Source organism: Sminthopsis crassicaudata, chromosome 5 (assembly GCF_048593235.1).
Source record: "Sminthopsis crassicaudata isolate SCR6 chromosome 5, ASM4859323v1, whole genome shotgun sequence".
Taxonomy (NCBI): Eukaryota; Metazoa; Chordata; class Mammalia; order Dasyuromorphia; family Dasyuridae; genus Sminthopsis; species Sminthopsis crassicaudata.
The window spans coordinates 234,885,254-234,907,455 of NC_133621.1; the positions used below are offsets into that span (position 1 = coordinate 234,885,254).

At 32.6% G+C, this 22,202-nt stretch overlaps 1 protein-coding gene across 3 annotated transcripts in view; it reads right to left on the minus strand.

Annotated features, from left to right (window-relative positions):
• Positions 1 to 22,202, minus strand: part of TRHDE (thyrotropin releasing hormone degrading enzyme) — a 563,478-nt gene that overhangs the window by 131,132 nt on the left and 410,144 nt on the right. For all 3 annotated transcript variants that reach the window (XM_074270526.1, XM_074270525.1, XM_074270528.1), the window contains exons 11-12: positions 11,729 to 11,859; positions 11,581 to 11,636 (exon numbers count right to left, since the gene is read on the minus strand). In XM_074270526.1, the coding sequence (XP_074126627.1) occupies positions 11,581 to 11,636; positions 11,729 to 11,859 (187 nt within the window). The remainder of the gene's footprint in view (positions 1 to 11,580; positions 11,637 to 11,728; positions 11,860 to 22,202) is intronic.

Here is a 22,202-nt window from a genome sequence, read left to right on the forward strand (position 1 = left end):
TCCTTGTTGAAGAGAGCCACGTCCATCAGAGATGATCCTCATATAGTCTTGTTGGAGTATACAATGATCTCCTGGTTCTGCTCATTTCACTCAGCATCAGCTCATGTAAGTCTCTCCAAGCCTCTCTGTATTCATCCTGCTGGTCATTTCTTACAGAACAATAATATTCCATAACATTCATATACCACAACTTATTCAGCCATTCTCCAATGATGGGTATCCATTTATTTTTCAGTTTCTAGCCACTACAAAAAGGGCTGCCATAAACATTTTGGCACATACAGGTCCCTTTCCCTCTTTAATTAATTAATTAATTTATTTATTTATTATTTTTTAAAAAAAATTATGCATAGGTAATTTTCCAGCATTGACAATTGCAAAACCTTTTGTTTCAACTTTTCCCCTCCTTCCCCCCACTCTTTCCCCTAGATGGCAGGTTGATGAATACATGTTAAATATGTTAAAGTATAAGTTAAATATAATATATGTATACATGTCCAAACAGTTATTTTGCAGTACAAAAATAATCTGACTTTGAAACAGTGTATAATTAGCCTGTGAAGGAAATCAAAAATGTAGGCAGACAAAAATATAGGGATTGGGAATTCTATGTAGTGCTTCATAGTCATCTCCCAGAGTTCTTTTGCTGGATGTAACTGGTTTAGTTCATTACTGCTCTATTGGAACTGATTTGGTTCATCTCATTGTTGATGAGGGCCTCATCCATCAGAATTGATCATCATATAGTATTGTTGTTGAAGTATATAATGATCTCCTGGTCCTGCTCATTTCACTCAGCATCAGTTCATTCAAGTCTCTCCAGGCCTTTCTGAAGTCATCCTGTTAGTCATTTCTCATAAAGAGGGCTGCCACGAACATTCTTTCCCTTCTTTAAGATCTCTTTGGTATATAAGCCTAATAGTAATGCTGCTGGATCAAAGGGTATCCACAGTTTGATAACTCTTTGAGCATAGTTCCAAATTGCTCTCTAGAATGGCTGGATTTATTCACAATCCCACCAACAATGTATCAGTGTCCCAATTTTCCCATATCCCCTCCAACATTCTGCATTATCTTTCCCTGTCATTCTAGCCAATCTGACAGGTGTGTAGTGGTATCTCACAGTTGTCTTAGTTTTAATTTCTCTGATTAATAATGACTGTGAGCATCTTTTCATATGGCTAGAAATAGTTTCAATTTCTTCATCTGAGAATTATCTGTTCATATCCTTTGACTACCTATTGGGGAATGGCTTGATTTCTTATAAATTAGAGTCAATTCTCTATATATTTTGGATGCGGCCTTTATCAAAACTTTTGACTATAAAAATGTTTTCCCAGTTTATTACTTCCCTTCTAGTCTTGTCTGCATTAGTTTTGTTTCTACAAAAATTTTTAATTTGATATTATCAAAATTTTCTATTTTGTGATCAATAATGACCTCTAGTTTTTCTTTGGTCATAAATATGGAACCAGTCCTGCATTTTTAGTATAAATTAGGCTCCTAGAAAAGAAAGTTCCCACCCCCAAAGTTTTTGGTTCAATATCAGAACTACATGTTGTTGTTGTTTTTTTTTTTTTTTATCAATAGAAATGATATTAAAGAAAATTCTGCCTATTGAACCCTAAGTATCATGAGGCAGTTATGGATAGCTTGCAACTAATATCTCTTCTGTCTGTGTCTTAGCCTAGATAGGTAGAGTTATCAGGCATTGAGATAGGAAGACCTGAGTTCAAATCTGTCCTCAGACACTTACTAGCTATGTAATCCTAGATGAGTCACTTAACCCTGTTTGCCTCACTTTCTTCATCTGTAAAATAGGGATAATAATATTACTTACCTTCCAGGGTTGTTGTGAGAATCAAATGAGATAAGAATTGTAAAGTGGTTAGGTCAGTGTGAGCCACAAAATAAGCATTACATAAATGTTAATTATGATTGTTGTTATTTCTTGAGTATATGAAAGAACTGCCTTACTTTTCTAATTTTATCTCCAGTACTTAGCTTTGCATGTAATTACTAATAAATGACTTCTCATTCAGGCAATATTTTATATGTGTGCTTTTTTGAGGTCTACCTTTAAAAACTCTAGTGAGAAGACTCCCCTCGACCAAAGTAGATTACTTACTCATTAGTAACAAATATGGCTATCCAGGATATTGAAAGGTTAAGCAATTTAATCATGTGGATGGATGTTTCAGAGAAAATACTTAAAATGAGGTTTTCTTAACTCTAAGACAAACTCTTTGTATATGTATGTATGTATAAATTATCTTGATAAAATGTTTTCTGATTTTCTAATTTTATTTTTTTGCATTCTTGGTAACTTTTACAATGCCTATTTACATAGTAGATGCTAAATATAAGGTCATCAATTCTTTTGATACCTATTGTATCTTGCTTCTCAACATGACATATTTAATACTCATTAAAGTATCTATAACAAAGAAAGTATAGGTTATGTCTAGTATGCTAAACTTGGAATAGATCTGATACAACCTCTGACATTTACTAGGTATAGATCCCTAGGTCATGGATTTAATTTGTTCCTAGAGAGTTAGTTACCTATTCATTAGGTCATAGATAATATATAATCTATCTTAGTGAAAGTAAATGCTCTCTTATTGCAGAAATAACAGATACTTCATGTATTAATGTACAATAAAAATATGAAAGGTGTTCAGAAATATAAGAGCATCTGAAGCATGCTATCTGTTGGACTTTCGACAAATCACTCTTCTGGACCTCTATTTTCTATTCTGTGAAATGAAGGCTGGAATAAATTATCACCTTCTAACTCTAGATGTATGATCCTATAATTTGAATCTGATTTCACAAAACCCTTCTTTTGTCAAAAGCTGATATAGCTAACCTGATGGACAAAGGATCTCTCTTTTCTCATGAAGCTCATGAAGACTACCTTTGGACAATGATGCCAACATAAGTCCTTCAAAAAAAATGCTTGAATTCACATGAAGGCATCACATTTCCAAAGTTTACCTTAAAACATACAATGAGAAATACTGAAACCAAATGAGCAATTATATGAAATAAATTAATTACATAAATTATTATATTATATGAATCATATAAATTACATGAAATAAATTAATCTCTAAAAAGCTCACTGAGGGCAAGACATGGCTTGTGTTTGTCTACACAGCCACTGCCCATTCATAATGGCTTCTAAATAAATACCTTATGAAGAGAAACAAAGGCAATTGAACCTGCAGGATAACAAGGTCCCTTCCTAGGTAAAGACTAGATAATGGCTCAAGAGAGCAAGAACCTCACCTTTTCTTGGATCATATAACTTTTGAAAGCACCAGAAACTTACAGACTCTCAAAACTACCTCTGAAAATAAAAGAGGGGGCAATAGAGAAAGAGGTACTATGGCTCATTGGAAAAAAAAACTCCAAAGGAAAAAAAAAAACATAAAAGAAAAATCACAAGGGACTTAATATGATTAAACTGCCTACATTTCTGTTTGGTGAGATGGTACCTGTCACCCCTAAGAATTTTTTCATTATCAGGTCAATCAAATGTAGTATATAAAGAGGTCATAGTGTTAGTTGAATATGATGAGAGAATTATTTAAAAAAAAAATTCAGGGGTGAAAAAAGAGCGTGCACTCAAAGAAAGAGGAAGGGAGAGGAAGAATAGGGAAATTTTACTCATATGAGAGGTGTACAAGGAAGAGTTTTTATAGTAGAGCAGAAAATGGAGGGGCAGGTAACACTTGAATCTCATTCTCATCAGAATTGGTTCAAAAATTCAATTAAATACCTTACCTAACTGGGAAATAAGAGAATAAAGATACAAGAGAAATATGAAGGAATGATGGGAGAGAAAAATAAGGGAACTACTAGGAGAAAAACAGATTTTTGTAGAGGAACAGAGTTGAAAGGAAGATAAATAGGGAAAATACAAGGAAGGAAGGAAATACATAATTATCAATCATAACTATGTATTTGTGAATGGATGCACTAACCCATAAAATGAAAGTGAATTGCAGAATGGACTAGAAACCAGAATCTAACAATATATTGCTTACAAAAACTTCAATTGAAGAGACACAAAAAGTAAAGGACTGAAGCAGAATCTAGTATAAAGTAAAATAGTCAAGTATAACAACCATAATCTTAAACAAAAAAAGTAAAAATATACATAATTAAAGGTAAACTTACATCCTGCTAAAAGGTATCACAGACAAAAGTACTAAACATAAATGTACCAAATGGCATAGAATCAAAATTCTGATAGGAAAAGTTAAATGAATTATAAGAAGAAATAGATAATATAAGTATACTAGAGGAGTATCTCAAATTTAACTAGATAAATCTAACCATAAAAGCAAAAAGAATCATAGAGCTGAAAGTGATCTTAGAAATTCCCTAGTTCTTTCATTTTGTAGAGGAAAACAAAGCCATACTGCTAATTCACTATTAAAGGAGTAGATATATTCTCTCTATATCTATAGAGGCAGACTGAAGATAATCTGAAGATATGGACTAAAAAGAAGAATGTTAAAAACCCTTGACTCATTTATTTGTTCATTTTTGCTGTCCTTTGCATCCCCTGAAACAAAAAGGATGGACATCTTTTTCACAGCAATATCTTTCTGGAGTTGTTGTATAGCTGGTCTCCAAACTTAAAAGTCATCCAAAAGGCAATAGAAAGTCAAATTGTGAGCACGAGTAGGTTGCAACATATTATTAATAAGGACTTTGAAATAGTAAAACAGAAGTAGAACAAAAGACGGTCTAAAAGAAATGGAGGAATGATAAAGAAGATGGAATGTTCATCAAGTAAGAGTCAAGAATACCTATTGGACAGAGTTTATGTGACTCTTTTGTAGCTTCCTCATGTCAGAAGAAACCAAGGAAGCTCTTCGGTGTCTGGGGGAGAAACTTTCTAGAGACTTTATGGAAGGATGTACACAAATATTACACAGAAAATGCAGGAATGATAGCAACATAAGATATACCTACACTGATGAGATAATAGATTCATCTGATTGTTTGAAAATCTGAACCTCTTGAATCAGGCGCCATCTGCAATTTGCTGTTTCTGGTACTAAATGCTTTGTGTCTTTTCAGATGAAGCTGAGAGAACAGGTAAGTAATAATCCATTTAGTCAGAATACTGAAAACAGAATCAGTGATGGATCTTATTTTGAAACAGTTTTATTATTTTCAAAGTTTCATAAATTATTGTAATTATTATGCATGAAGATTCTAATAGTCTCACAAATGCTAACTAAGATAAATATACAGCAGCCATGGACTTTTTTTCCTAAAAACAAGAAAGAAAATAAACACAAACCTCTCAGCTCAATGAATAGGAGTATACATTTCAATGTTTTATTAATCATAATGACAATATTAAATAATGCCATAATAAAATAGTATCAAATATTTTAAAATATTTTTATTAGCCTAGGAGTATATCTCAGATACAGATAGCATAAAAAGAGGACATTCAGAATCGTAGGTTCTTTTTTCACAAAAATAATTCCACATTCATAAAGCATTGTAGTCCTTAATAAGATTAATTAGTTTTATTTTGTTTTTCTTATCTAGTGAGGCAACTCAACAACAAACAAAGAAGTTGTTTAAAATATGTTCATGTTTTCAGGGTATAGTTCTTTTATAAGTTTCATCAAAGAAAGGTAAACTAGTTACCCATCTGGTTCTCAAAACAGGACAAGTTTAATTTATGGACTAGGTTACTGGCTTTTGAGACATGTTATAATACTTCTACAACAATTTCAATCTATAAATGTCTAGTTAGGCAATAAACAATTACATTAAAAATTTATTGGCACGTCTCAGAGAATTTCTTCTAAAAAAGGACCATACCTAAAAAAAATTATAATTTTCAATTATTTAGATATTGTCATTGTTGCATAAATAGTTAGGTCTGAGGTATGAAGAATTACAAAATCACTTAATTTATATTTTCCAGTGACTATTACATTGATTCCAGAATAATTCTAGAACAAATTATTAAAGGGACAGCTAATAAACAATTAGAAAAGGAAAGCAGGATCTCAAAATGTAGGAAATGTTTCATTAAGAACAGATCATGCTACACTAACTTTTTTTGTCATATAAATTGGTAGTCTAGGACAGCGGTGTTAAATTCAAATAGAAATGAAGGCCATTAATCTATGGGCATGGAGTCAGAGAAAACTGAGTTCAAATCTGTTCTTACCTTCTGTAAAAGATCAGGCAAATCTTTGCCTTAATTTTTTTGTGAGGAGATGAGAGCAAATGAGATCATATTTATAAAGCTCTTAGCATATCTGGCACACAGTAGGTGCTAAATAAGGGTTTTATCCTGAACCTTCTCATTTCCCTCCATACTATTTCATTCAGTGATCTCATCATCTTCCATAGATTTAATGGCCACTTCTATGGTAATGATTCTTGAATCTACATATTCTTACCAATCTTTCTGTCGTTTTCCCATCTTTTATCTCCTAATATCTTTCAGACATTTCAAATTATACATCTAGTAGACATCCCAATATGTCCAAAATTGAATTCATTTTCTTTCCATCTGCCTTCTGTCCTGCCCCCTCCTACCTTCTCTATTACTGTTGAGATCAAAGCCAGCAGTATCTCAGATTCACAATTTAGGTATTATCTTCAACTTTTTACTCTCTCTTATCACCCCACCACCCTAATCCAATATCCTGTTAGTCTGTTAATTTCACCTTTGAGACATCTCTTGAATATATCCTCTTCTATTCTCTGACACTGGTACCAATAACAAACGTTTCTGTGGAGATGCATCACCTTAAACTTGAAGTACAAGTCTATCTCAAACACAATTCATCGAATTCAGCCACCAAAGTGATTAGATCACCTCTCCCAGCTACTCAATAAATTCCAATGATAGTGGTTCTTTAAGGCCTTCAGGATTAAATATAAAATGCTCTGTTTGATAATCAAAACTCTTCATAATCTAACCCCCTCCTACCTGTCTGGTCTTTTTATACCTGATTCCCCATTCACATACTCTTTGATCCAATGACACTGGTTTCCCTGTTGTTCCACATTTTCTCTGGGCATTTTCTCTGGCTGTCTCCTTGCTTGACATGCTCTCCTTTCAAGAATATGCTAATTTTTCTGACTTTAAGTCCCAACTAAAATCCCATCTACTATAAGAAACCTTTCCCAACTGCTCTTAATTCTGTTGTCATTGTTTTCTTATCTTGTCTATTAGATTGTTAGTCCTTTAAAGGTAAGGATTGTTCTTTGCCTTTTTTTGTATCCTTAGCACTTAGGATATTGTCTGGTACATAGGAAGGTATAGACTGAGTGAATAGATGTTTGTTTTCCTTCCTTACTTGCTAAAATGTCCATACTCTTTGATCTAGAGAACTCATCATTGGACATAAACTTGGAAATGATCTAAGACCAAAAGAAGTGTTATTTACATACCAAATAATGAGTAGCATCTTTTCTTTTTCCATTAGCAAAGAATTGGGAACAGATTAGATGCCTAGCAGTTGGGGAACAGATAAACAAATTGAGGTATATGGATAGATGCTTCTTGCATAAGGAGGGAGTTGGAATACAGCTGGAAATTGGTGTTGATGGAACAGGAGAATGAAGAAAAAGATGAAGGGAAGCTTAATATCTCTTCGATAGATGAGAAGCAAGCAAGTATATTCAAGGGAAGAAAGGAACAAGAGAGAGAATCATGATTACAGAAAGAAATAGATGTCAAAAAATTTGTAGCTAATCTATATCGAGAGCTTAAATCTACCAGCATGATATAGCCCAAGTCCAGGCAATGAGGAGACTCTAACACTTTTCCATGTAGTAGGTCAAATTTCACTCCTACCCCCTTTTCCCTGAATTTTGTCTCCCTTTCAGGGGAGAAGTATTCTTTGCCAATTTCTGTTTAAAAGTCTGTTGTTCTTTATTTCACCATCTGTTAAAGGAAACTGATTTTTCAAACTAATATTATTACTTCTCTAATTGATGGCTTATATATGGTGTGTGTGCACACACATACATACACACTCACATACATGCCCATATTCCATTTTAAAGACATTCTGACTTTCCAACCAAAAATAATAACATAAAAAATATTTAACTAAAAGATGTTCACCTGCCTGCAACAAAATTAAAACTAAATTCCATATCCATGAATGACTCTTCCCTATGTACATATTTGATTTCTTCACTTCACAGATAATGTCTTAATGTCTTACCTGTCAATAAAGCAAATTAGTAAAGTATTTAATCAATTTACAATGAAATATACTTTAGCAAAGATGGGCACAAATAACAAACAGATGAGCACTTATTTATTTTCAACTCTTCAGTCTTACAAATTAGAATTTTCAGCTTTAGTTTGCTTCAGACCACAAGTAAACTTAATTTATAAATGTTATTCATCCAATGCATTTGAGCTAAATATACTTTTCATGACTTCCACCACCTGAATGCTGATGACTCAAAAATCTGCTTCTTCTTTTAGTTCACCACTCGTTTGTTGTTGTTGTTTTTTTTTTTTTTCAGGATATTTCTTATGAGATTTCCTGGCATCACTTTAAATTCATAATGATTCAAATGAGTTTATTTTTTTAAGCCATCATTTACCAGTGTCCAACTGTTCCAATACAGAAGCAAATCAACCACTTTTTCCAACTCCCCAATGTTACTCCAGAGTAAAGTTTCACATTGCCTCCTTTCACCTTCTTTCTATTTTCCTCCCTCAACATTAAAACCGGTGCCAAATTCAACTATTCAAGAGGCATTTATTATGTACTCATGTGCTAGGCATTGTACTTAGTGCTAGAGATTAAAAAAAAACAAAAACAAAAACAAAAAACAGTCTTTGGTTTCAAGGAATTTAATCTTCTAATAAAGAAAATGAGTATATAAATGAATAAATAAAAATATGTACAAAGCAAATGAAAATTTGTTTCTGGGATAAGGAATGAATATAATAACTAAAATAATCTCATATGGAACATAGTACTTAAGCTTTGAGGAAAGCTATGCATTGAGGGAGTAGAAGACAAATATTCTAATTCTTGTCATCCCAGATCAAATGACCTAAACATGTAACATTTATAATGTGACTTCCCATATATACTCTAGCACTTCTTATATATAGTAAATGAATTTTTTTTTCATGGTTTTTAAGGTTCCCTACCAGCCATCTTTATTACCACTCACATGTTTCTGAATCATTTCCAGATATACAACCAAATATTAAATTATTACAGATTTAGACATGGACAGGGCCTAAGGTCTTTCCACTTACAGATGAGAATCCTGAGGCTTAGAGAGTACAAATGACTTCCCCAGTGTTACATACATAGCAAATGACAGAGGCCATGTAGCTCCTTTGACTTCCATTTAGGTTCTTATCCTTCTATTGTTATGCTGCTTCCCTATTTACTTCTATTAAGTCAATTTTTTTCCTCTGAATTGTAACTACCAGTCCACTGTGTTATCCCAATCACAAAAATAAATAAATAAATAAATAAATAAATAAATAAAAGTCACTTAAAGTACAATTTCCATAATAGTTTGGGATAGTGAATGAAGATGAGTTTGGGTCTCAGAAAGTAACTCTGATACTTACTGGCTATGTCATAATAGGCAAATTTAATCATGTAATCTTAAATTTCAGTTGTGAGTTTTTGTTTTGGGAGTTTTCTTGTTTGTTTCCTTTGAAGCATAAGACTATGTGCTGAAGTATTTTTATCTTTGTTTAAGTTTTTATATTTTTTTTTTGTTTAAGCTTTTGACAAAGCAAACTATATATGCATGTTATTTAAGTACTCTTCAATTAATAGAGTAACAACTGTGTCGCAGCACACAGTAATGCCAATAGTCACAGATCTGTTTGAAAAGAGAATCCCCTGCTTTCCTAAAATTTTCTTGATATGACAAAGAGAGATGACTGGATCAGTTGATTTTGCTCCTCCATAATGTGTTGAAGGCTCCAAATACTTAGAATGTATATATGTTTGTACATATTATATATGTAGTATGCATGTATTGTATATGTATGCATAAGCATATTTAAATTTACATGAATAGATACATGCATATTTCTGCATAGGATAACATGTATATAGGTGTGTATGTAAGTGTGTGTGTGTGTGTATATATATATATACCACATATACATTAATAGCAATGTATGTAATTGTGTACATGTGTGGGTATAAATACATATGTAGACATATAAATGTAACTTTTTGTTACTACCCAAGATTCTTCCTTTCCCATTCCCAATAAGCCAGTCTATTCTGAACAACAGTACTAAAGTTTTGAATATAGTGTATCATACTTATATTTTTAGCTTAGTTTTGCTTGTATCAAAGAAATCAATAGACTTTCTTTTTTTAAGCTCACTATAGTTGATGAATACATCCTCTACAAGATAATAATATGCTTTTTAGTTCATAGAGAAGAATGAAAATTTGATTCAATACACTAAATCTTTTTTTATATTTATTTTTTTTTATAATATTATCCCTTGTATTCATTTTTCCAAATTATCCCCTTCCTCCCTCAACTCCCTCCCCCCGATGACAGGTAATCCCATACATTTTACATGTGTTACAATATAACCTAGATACAATATATGTGTGTAAATACCATTTTCTTGTTGCGCATTAAGTATTAGCTTCCGAAGAATACACTAAATCTTATAAAGCAATCCCAAACTCTTGCATATTACAATGCCCCCCCAGTAATAGGGTAAAATCTGTTCTTCTATTTGTAAAAACAGATTTGACTAGTTTCAAGTAGTTACACAAGGTCAAAATATCATGAACAGGGATCAGTTTTATCACAGACAAGAGTGGCATATTAATCTATAACTCATGTAGGATGCTTTCTAAGATTAAAAACATTAAATGAGACATGAAATGATCCAAATATGGAAATATTAATACATATATTTACAATAAATCTACAAAATGAGGCCCTTTTCAAATTTATAATTAAATTTTTATATAATCAAAGTTTAGAAGAATAATACATCCACCTTAATAAGCCTAATTATACAACCATAGGAAATTCTATTACTACCCTTAGAATTACTAAAACCTTATATTTCTAATAACTTTTAAAGTTATTATACAGAAGAGTTATTTTTCTCTGTGGAATACTTAGTTTTCTCATACAGACAATAATTTTTAAAATGGACGTTACACAATAAAGATGGATAAAATGATCACATTCTGTAAGCCAGGCATCAAAAATTGTTAATATCCAAGGAGATTGTCCATAAAAACTAAATAGAGTGAGAGGGTAATTTTGTCAAGTTCATTAGTAAAAATACAAATAAATTTCTAATCAATAAAGTATAAATTAATCTTGTGAAAAATTGACCAATTTTCTCCACACTAAGGACTACCCTGTGGATTTTACTGATCTAGAATAGTCCAAACTAGAGACAGTGATTGATTTATATTAATACTCTAAACAGATTGAACTACAGAGAAAAGTTTTGAAAAAAAATTACTACACTTGAAATACATACACATATAGTCATATATATTTATTTTGGAGGGTTGTAAAAAAACATACCTGGCTAGGCTGAAGGCATCATCGATCAAACCTGCACGATTACTGACAGAGAGAACCTATGAGAATCAATCAAAAAGATGAAACCATTTAGGATTGAAGAAAGACATGCTACCAAAACGAATCGTTGATTTGTTTATCTGGAGTTTACCTCATGATTCTGCATTAGTTGGTCAATTAATAATCTCCAGTTCCTTAGATCATAGTTGACCCTAAAGTAGCCAGTTTGATTGATGTTCCCCAGCAACCAGCTTTCTTTGTTCAAAGTAATTCTGTGATGCTCTAGAAAGGATAGTTTTAAGGTCATAACACATATCTTAAGCATGTTTTAAATCTCAAAATGGCAGATTTTTCTTCCTTAACTGCTAAATACTCGATGTCTAAAATAATGCAAAGAACATTATCAATAATTCTTTCTCAAATTTTTCAAATTAATTTTTTTTCTAACAAAGATAGTTTAAATCAAATAATTACTTATATCTAAGAAGCCCTAGAAAATGTTGAGTTTTCATCTTGGTCGATTCAACTAACTGGCTTTTGTAATTTCTCCCAGATAAAGCCTATCCTCTAAACAATATTTTTTTTCTCAAATTTAAAAATAGCTAGAAAGCTAAAAGCATTTTTTCCTTGACTTCTAATTAGAGACTATATGGATTGAGAGAAATTAATGAAATAGTGTAAAGGAAATTAACAAGGATTAATAAGCCATCCATATCATTCAATATTAAAGATACTTTCAAAACCTAGGAAACTCAAGTCTGAGAAGCTCAATATTACCCTTTCGTGCTTGTTCTTTAGATTTCTTCACAGCAATATTAAATAAATATGGTGTCTATAAATATTGACAACTGGGAATTTGATTGTTTATTCTAATTCTATTTCTAAGTATCCTTAGAATGAAGAAATATATCATATTCTGCTTAAAACAAGCATTTCAGGAAACTATTTTAGTTGGTACTAGTTGCTATTCACTGATTATTTCAATTAAAAGGAAACCTAAGGAAAACATTGCTTGTACATTCTGATTTTCAGTCTTGTGCAATGATCTAGAGATTAACCAAAGATGATTTAATACATATAAGAGGTAGAATGATTAAAAGAGAGAGAGAGAGAGACAGACAGACAGACAGACAGACAGACAGACAGACACACTAGTCTGGTGGTTAGAATACTTAGATTCAAATCCAGACTATACCACTTATAACTGCAGGTGAATCACTTAACCCCTCTGAGTATCAGCTTCTTCAATGCTTATGAGGATAATAACATATGCACTACTTTCCTTTCAGGATTTTAGATTCTTATGCGATATAATTGTGAGCTACTGTTTTAAAGCAATTTCTGATCTATATCTTAAAAGGTACCCCTTGATCAATTGGTAAAACTACATTTCTTCAGAATTCCTGGTTAGTGTCTTGAGATCCCATAATTGGAGCTGAAGTACATGTTGTTTTGTATATATACTGTGGTGATCCAAAGAATCTCAAGGATAAAGAATCAACCTCCAGAATAAAGACAGAAACTAGAAAGCAAAGCTGTTTCTATACAAAACCATTTCTAACAATTAGCCTTCTAAACTAAGGAGTATTATAATTTTCACTTCAGGCTTCAATGTTGATCCCCTGGATCTACCTTAAAGCATTACATTTATACACATTCAGTACTTTTGTTTTTTTCAGTTAGGCCTCAACTACAGGAAAATTTGTCAAAAGTCATATATCTGCCAGTACCTTAGAACATTCAACTTTATGGCTAAAGGCCTGTAAATAGTAGAGTAATTGGAATCTCACCTTCAGACATCCATTCATTCTCCTTTCCTAGACCTTTTCTTTCACCAGCCTCCAATCACCTTCCTTTCATCCCTTCCCTTACCCAAAAGTCCAAAGGAATGGTGTATTATTTTCAGTTTTGAAACAATAGCAAATTTCTATGTTTTAGATTGTAAATTTTGCTTTGTTTTCTATTTTAGTTATCATTAGGCATTACAAGCTATCAAATACCATTTTTTCTAGTTTTACTCAATTAAAAGTCAATTTAAAATTTTTTCAGAAATTTCAAGACTTAATATTTTACTCTTCCATAATGTTTTTCCCCCTACTAAAACACTGGAGATCAGGTTTTAGAAAAAGAAAACAGGGGGCAGCTAGGTGGTGCAGTGGATAGAGCACCAGCCCTGAATTCAGGAGGACTCGAGTTCAAATCTGGTCTCAGACACTTAACACTTCCTAGTTTTGTGACCTGGGCAAGTCACTTAACCCCAGCCTCAAAAAAGAAAAAGAAAACAATTATAATGCTGTATATAGTATCCATTTATGGATAAAGAGCCTCCCCAGAAAATATCTAGAAAGAAAATATGCAGGAGTTAAGTGGCACAGTGGATAAACCCTTAGAACAAGGAAGACTTCACTTTCTCTCAGATGTTACCTATGTGATCTTTCTTAGATGCTATTTATGTGATGGGGGTTTTGACTTAACTACTCAGACACACCTTCCTTATCTGTAAAATGAAAGGATGGATTTAATGGCCCTTCCAGCTCCAAAGCTATGATTTTAAAGATTCATTAAGATGGTTACTAAGTTGTTAAGTATCCATAATTATTCATGACATTGAATAAAGTGTTCCAATTGTTTCAAAAATTTATTTTCTGCTACATATAAATGACTCATTTTCAAAGAATAAGATTATAATGACTTCACATTAAAATTCAGTTTAATTAATTGCATTTGTCTTTGATGCTTTCATCATCATCTCCCACACTTTCAAGTAAAAAGTTATCACTTAGTCGTCATTCCAATGTAGATACTTGCATAAAATTGTCAATAGTAATTTCCAATTGGTAGAACTCAGATCTTTCTGTATTTGAGACTGGCTTATACACTCTTTCAAACTCTTTGACTGGCATGTAGTAATGCTTAATAACTGATCATTGGTTTTAATATATTTATTGAAATTATATGAAAATTACTTTTTTTTTATCCAAAGAAAAAGAAAGAAGTCCAGGAGGAGCTACTTAGCAAAGGAGGATTAAGAACCATGTCATCTGGATTCTCCAATAAATTCTCCAAGATGTATTGCTGATGTGATTAAGACTTATATTACTAAAATGGTACCATATGGGACATATCTTTCTGAAGCCTTCCCAAAGTAGAAACATATAAGGGAAAATAACTGAGTTGGGCTCTTGTCTTATGTCCAAACAACTTCATTTCTTCTATCATTTTTTAGTCATATCTAAATCTTCATGACTCATTTGGAATTTTCTTGGCAAAATTGTTTGGCCAGTTCTTCCTTTAGCTCATTTTACAGGCGAGGAAAATGAGGGAAACAGGATGAAGTGACTTGCCCAGAATCAAACCACCAAAAAATGTTTGAGGCTGCATTTGAATTCAGGTCTTCCTGACTCCAGGCCCACTGTTCTTTCTGTCACATCACCTAGCTGTCCTTTATTAAAATATTTAACATATTAAATAATATTTAAATATTATTTGTTTTCTTTTTTATTTTGAAGGCAGAATTAAAGGAATGAGTCTAAGTTTAAAGGGTCAAAATTCAATAATGTTGAGAATTCCTTGTTTTTTAATTATGCTGGGTGATTAATGCCTTGGCAAAAATGAAAGTACTGGGAAGTACCTCATAGAAAATTCCTGGGTAAATTTTCTTCTAGAGTGTTCACTGAACTTCTTCATTTTTACCCTAACATCTTTAAAAAGAGTACAAACAAAATATAATATTAAATTAAACATACATTTAAATGGCTACTATGGGCAAGGTATATGCTAGGAACTAGTGATATAAAGGCAAATTTTTACAAGTGCCTGTCCTCGGGAAGCTTAGATTTTACTGGGAGGAGAAATAAGCATGCATTCAAGTAAGCTTAATGGAGGTTAGGGGGCAGACCCAAGATGGAGGAGAGGACACACAGTCTATCTGAGCTCTCCTTTGCCTTCAAACTAATTTTTTTTTATAAAACTCAGCCTCAGAATTAGTGATTGACTGTCAAAACTCATGAATATTGAGAGTCCAACACATTACCAACAGAAGATAATCTCAAAATTCACAAGAAAGGGTCTGTTTTTGCTCACGGGCAGGGACATAATGGGGCTAGGCAAGATGCAGACTCAGACAGGTATACAGTAAGAACATGAAGAACAGCTCATGCTGAGCAGACCAGAGGGGAGTAGGGGGTGGTCTTTGCAGGCTGAAAATTTGCAGGGAGAACTTTACTATAGTGTTGGCTACTCTGATCTAGCAGCAAGACAGTAGATCAGCAGAAAAGCTATAAACACAGGGAGTAAAAACTATAATCCCAAAACTCTAGAGTCTCTCTGGATCTGGCCACACCCACCAAGCACTAGGAGGGACTAAGCACAATCTCTACATGCAACACTGATCCCAGCACAGACATTAATTCCAGTACAGCCATTGTGCCATTGTTGTCCCATTGCTGCTTCATTGCTACTTCCTTTTGTCTGTTGAGGAAGCTCAGTAACCCCACATTGCCCCAAAAGCAGCTTTTGTTGTTGTTGTTAAAATGAGTAAAAAGGAAAAATAGGATTTAACTATAGATAGCTGCTATATTGAAAGAGAACAGACTTCAAACCTTGAGGAGAATAAAAGCAGATTGTCTCCAGATGAAGCTACAAATGGTGTTATAGCCTGGTCCCCATCACATAAGGCTGTCATAGAAGAAATTTAAAAGGCTCTTAAAAGAGAGCTAGAAGAAAAATGGGGGGAAAAAAAGGAAGCTTTTCAAGAGGGTCTGGATAAGACATGTAGCTCATTAAAAGATAGAATGGATAAAGAAATCAACTCCCTGAAAAACAGACTTAGTGAATTGGAAAAAGAAAATAAATCCTTAAAAAATAACATTGGCGAAATGGAAAAAAATAATTCCATAGAACAAAACAACTCATTTAAAAACTCAATTAGACAAATAATAAAAAGAAATAAAAAAGTAAATGAAGAAAATAATTCATTAAAAATCAGAATTAAACAAATGGAAATGAATGACTTGAGGAGACTCCAAGGATCAGTTAAACAAAACCAAAAAAATGAAAAATGAGAAACAAAAATGTTAACTACCTACTTGAGAAAACAACAGACCTGGAAAATGGATCTAGGAGATATAATCTAAGGATTATTGGACTCCCTGAAAATCATGATGAAATAAAGAGCCTACTCACTATTCTTCAGGAAATTATCGAGAACTGCCCAGATGTTATAGAAACAGAAGATAAAATAGACATTGAAAGAATTCATTAATAACCTACTAAAAGAAATCCCAAAATCAAAACTCCAAGAAATATTGTGTCTAAATTCCAGAACTATCAGACCAAGGAAAAATACTACAAGCAGCCAGAAAAAACAATTCAAATACAGAGAAGCCACAATAAGGACTACTCAGGATCTAGCAGCATCCACATTAAAGGATTGAAGGGCTTGGAATCTGATATTCCAAAAGGCTAAGGAACTTGGTATACAGCCAAGAATAACTTAGCCAGCCAAACTGAGCATTTTCTTCCAGGGAAGAAGATGGACATTCAATGAAATAGGTGAATTCCATTTATTTCTGATGAAAAACTAGGACTAAACAAAAAGTTGGACCTGCAAAAATAGGACTCAAGAAAAGCACAAAAAGGTAAAAAGAACTCTTGAGAACTATATTTCTGTTATAAGTATACATAAAGAGTATATATATAATTTGGTTTTACTGTTATAATCTAAAAAAGGATCTAGAGATGGAAAGGGAATTATACCAGAAAAGAGGAAAAACTGAGGTACTACATCTCACGAAGAAGCAAAGGAAACCTATTATATCTGAGGGAAAAAAGGGAGAGGTATGAACACAGTGTGCATCTTATTCTCATCTGAACTGGCTCAAAGAGAAAATATTAGACATATTAGGTTTACAGAGACACTTCGCTCACCTCATTGAAAAGTGGGAGGGGAAAATCAAAAAGGGAAGGAGTACGCTAAATAGAAGGGAATACAGAAATTGTAAGGGAAAGTTTAAAGAAAAGGGAAGCCACTCTAAGAGGGGTAAAGATCCTAAAGATGGAGGGCTGCATGAGGCAAATGGTGGTCATAAGTTTAATACTGGGGAGGGCGTAAGAGGGAAAGGAAACAGAAAAGAATAATCTGGGGTTAACAAGATGGCAGGAAATACAGAATTAGTAATTTTAACCATAAATGTGAATGGGATAAACTCCCCCATAAAGCGAAGATAGATAACAGACTGGATTAAAAGCCAGAATCTTACAATATGTTGTTTACAGGAAACACACTTGAAGCAGGGCGATACATAGAGAGTAAAGTTAAAAGGCTGGAGCAGAATTTACTATGCTTCAGGTGAAGTCAAAAAAGCAAGGGTAGCCAACCTGATCTCAGATCAAGCAAAAGCAAAAATTGATCGAATTAAAAGAGATAAGGAAGGACACTATATCTTGCTAAAAGGTAGCATAGACATATGCACCAAGGGATATAGCATCTAAATTCCTAAAGGAGAAATTAAGAGAGCTACAAGAAGAAATAGACAAGAAATCTATATCAGTGGGAGATCTCAACCTTACACTCTCAGAACTAGATAAATCAAACCACAAAATAAATAAGAAAGAAGGTAAAGAGGTAAATAGAACACTAGATAAGTTAGGTTATCATAGATCTTTGGGAAAAACTAAATGAAGACAGAAAGGAGTACACTTTCTTTTTGGCAGTTCATGGAACCTATACAAAAATTGACCATATATTAGGACATAAAGACCTCAAATTCAAATCAGAAAGGCAGAAATAGTACATCCTTTTTGGATCACAATGCAATAAAAATTACATTCAATAAAAATGTAGGGGAAAATAGACCAAAAAGTAACTGGAAACTAAATAAATCTCATCCTAAAGAATGATTGGGTGAAACACCAAATCATGTACACAATTAATAATTTCACCCAAGAGAATGACAGTAATGAGACAATGTACCAAAATATGTGGGATGCAGCCAAAGTGGTAATCAGGGGAAATTTTATATCTCTAGAGGCCTACTTGCATAAAATAGAGAAAGAGAAGATCAATGAATTGGGCTTGCAACTAAAAAAGCTAGAAAAAGAGCAAATTAAAAACCTCCAATCAAACACTAAACTTGAAATTCTAAAAATAAAAGAAGAGATTAACAAAATTGAAAGTAAAAAATAAAAGTACTGCATTAATAAATAAAACTATGAATTGGTTCTATGAAAAAAACTAACAAAATAGATAAACCCTTGCTAAATTTGGTTAGAAAAAAGAAAGAGGAAAATCAAATTGTTACTCTTAAAAATGAAAAGGGAGAACTTTTCACTAATAAAGAAACCATTAGAGCAATAATTAGGAGTTTGCCCAACTGTATGCCAATAAATTTGATAACTTAAATGAAATGGATTAATACCTTCAAAAATATAGGTTGCTCAGATTAACAGAGGAAGGAGTAAATTGGTTAAATAATCCCATTTTAGAATAAGAAATGGAACAAGCTATTAATCAACTCCCTAAGAAAAAATCCCTAGGACCAGATTGATTTACATGTTAATTCTGCCAAACATTTAAAGAGCAATTAATTCCAATGCTGTAAACTATTTGAAAAAATAGGGTTTGAAGGAGTTCTACCAAATTCCTTTTATGACACAAACATGGTATTGATAACTAAACCAGGTAGGACAAAAACAGAGAGAGAAAATTATAGACCAATCTCTCTAATGAACATTGAAGCAAAAATCTTAAATAAAATAAGCAAAAAGATTAGAGAAAATCATCCCCAGGATAATATGCCATGACCAAGTAGGATGCATACCCAGAATGCAGGGCTGGTTCAATATTAGGAAAACTATTAACATAATTGATTATATCAATAACCAAATTAACAAAAACCATATGATCATCTTAATAGATGCAGAAAAAGCATTTGATAAAATCCAATATCCATACCTATTAAAAAACAGTAGAGAGTATAGGAATAAATGGATTTTTCCTTAAAATAGTCAGTAGCATCTATTTAAAACCATCAGTAAGCATCATATGTAATGATTATAAATTGGAAATATTCCCAATAAAATCAGGAAAGATACAGGGTTGCCTACTATCACCATTACTATACAATATTGTATTAGAAATGCTAGCTTCAGAAATAAAAGATGAAAAAGTGATTAAAGGAATTAGAGTAGGTAATGAGGAAATCAAATTATCACTCTTTGCAGATGATATGATGGTGTACTTAGGGAATCCCAGAGATTCTACTAAAAAGCTATTAGAAATAATCCACAACTTCAGCAAAGTTGTAGGATACAAAAGAAATCCACATAAATCCTAAGCACTTTTATACATCATTAATAAAATCCAATAGCAAGAGATACGAAGAGAAGTCCCTTTTAAAATAACGGTAGATAGTATAAAATATTTGGGAATCTATCTGCCAAAGGAAAGCCAGGAACTATATGAGCAAAACTACAAAACACTTTCCACACAAATAAAGTCAGATCTAAACAATTGGAAAAATATTAAATGCTTCTTTATAGAAATAAAAGCTGTAGTCTTTTAGACAGGGACTCTTGTGCCCTATATTCATGGCAAAACAAAATGAGATAACCATGAGCTGTATGTTCAATTTTTGGTAGGCACATTAAATAAAATGAAAAATAAACCCATTTGGTCAGCTCCCAAGATCAGACTCAGTTCATGGGAACCCAAAATCTTATGGGTGAAAGGAAGACAGAGGAGGTCATGTGCTATTGTTAAGTATAAGTAAATAAAAAGAGCATATAAAGTTAATACAAAATATTTTCAAGAAAAAGGACTTCTGGGAAGTAGAAGGCAAGAATTCTATATATTCTTGCTATAAAATTATAAAACTATAATTTTACAACTATAACTATATAAAAACTATAAAAAAGGAAAATATACAGGAATTTCCAAACATCAAAGCGCTATATAAATACTGTTACTGTTATTATTTTTATATTACTTGTAACATGAGAAAGTTTGACCTAATCATCACCAAAAAGGTCCAGCCTTAACCAAATGACACTTCATAGCATTATAAAATGTATCAAAATAAGATAACATCGTAAAATTTGTCCAAGTAAGTATAAATTATTGTCCCAAAATTAAATTAAATAATTAATAGAAACCCCATGAAATAACCCTAGATTGTATAATCTTTTTTATTTATTTTTAAATGAGGCAGAGGATAGAAGTAGCAAATAAAACACCTATCCTTGGACAGATATATGATAGCTGGGTGTTCCCCCTCTTGGCACAGATAATAATTCATGCATAACATTTTATAAATAATGGATCACAGATTCAGAGATAAAAAAGACATTTAACATAGCATACTCTAACTCGCTTCACTTTACAGATGAACAAACTGACACCCAGAGAATGAAAATTGTTTTCACAAGAACATATTGATGACATAAATTGAGGTCTTTTGACTCCAGATTGGGGTTTTTCCATTGAATCACAGTACTACACTAAAGGAGGATTTGAAGATCTACTCAGTACAATAGAGATCTTCCCATCATTCAGACTTCTTTAATTCTCTCAGTTTTACTAGTATATTTTACTAGTATATCACTAAAGCAGGAATATACCATATTCCTAAGATTGCTATCTCTACTCTTTCTCCAGTTTCATATTCTCTTTTATGCCACTTGTTTTGTGCAAGTCATTATTAAAATGATACCTCCTCCCTATACCCATTACTTGTCTTGTCATTCCCTTTAGGAAGGGTGCCATTTTAAATTTTTTGGTACTATGACTTTATCACTGATAAAAAAAATAGACTCAATGAGTGTATCAATAGAGACAACCTCAAATTCAAGGTATTCTATAGGACCATATTAAAATTTTAACTAGCTCATAAGCTCCAAATCAATGGGTTGATCTTGAAATGTTAGGTAATTGAAACAGTCATTGCAAAGCAAAGACATTTCCTGAAATAACATAGTTAAGAAGCTCAGTTACTATTAGGTCATTTGGATTCTAGGATTCCATTATATATACTAATTGGTATTTCTCTGGCATTAAGCTGATGTTAAAAGCCACAACAGATGATTTACCTGGAATGATTTCCTCTACACACTGTGCTAACATTTTACATAAGCATTATGGCAGGTCAGTTAAAGTGATTTTAACACTTAGAAAAAAAAATATGTACCAATTATTTTTTTTAACTTGCCATGAGTAAATTAGTAAATGAAATTGAATTGCTACTACTTTTTATTAACATCATGTTCCTTTTGAAAATTAGATGTCTGGCCCTCTTTGTAGTGGCTAGAAACTGGAAACTGAGTGGATGCCCAGCAATTGGAGATTGGCTGAATAAATTGTGGTATATGAATGTTATGGAATCTTATTGTTCTGTAAGAAATGACCAGCAGAAGGATTTCAGAAAGTCCTGGAGAAACTGACATGAACTGATACTAAGTGAAAGGAGAAGGGCCAGGAGATCATTATATACTTCAACAACAATACTATATGATGATCAGTTCTGATGGATGTGGCTCTCTTCAACAATGAGATGAGCCAAACCAGTTCCATTTGTTCCATAATGAATAGAACCAGATACGCCCAGCAAAAGAACTCTGGGAATTGAGTG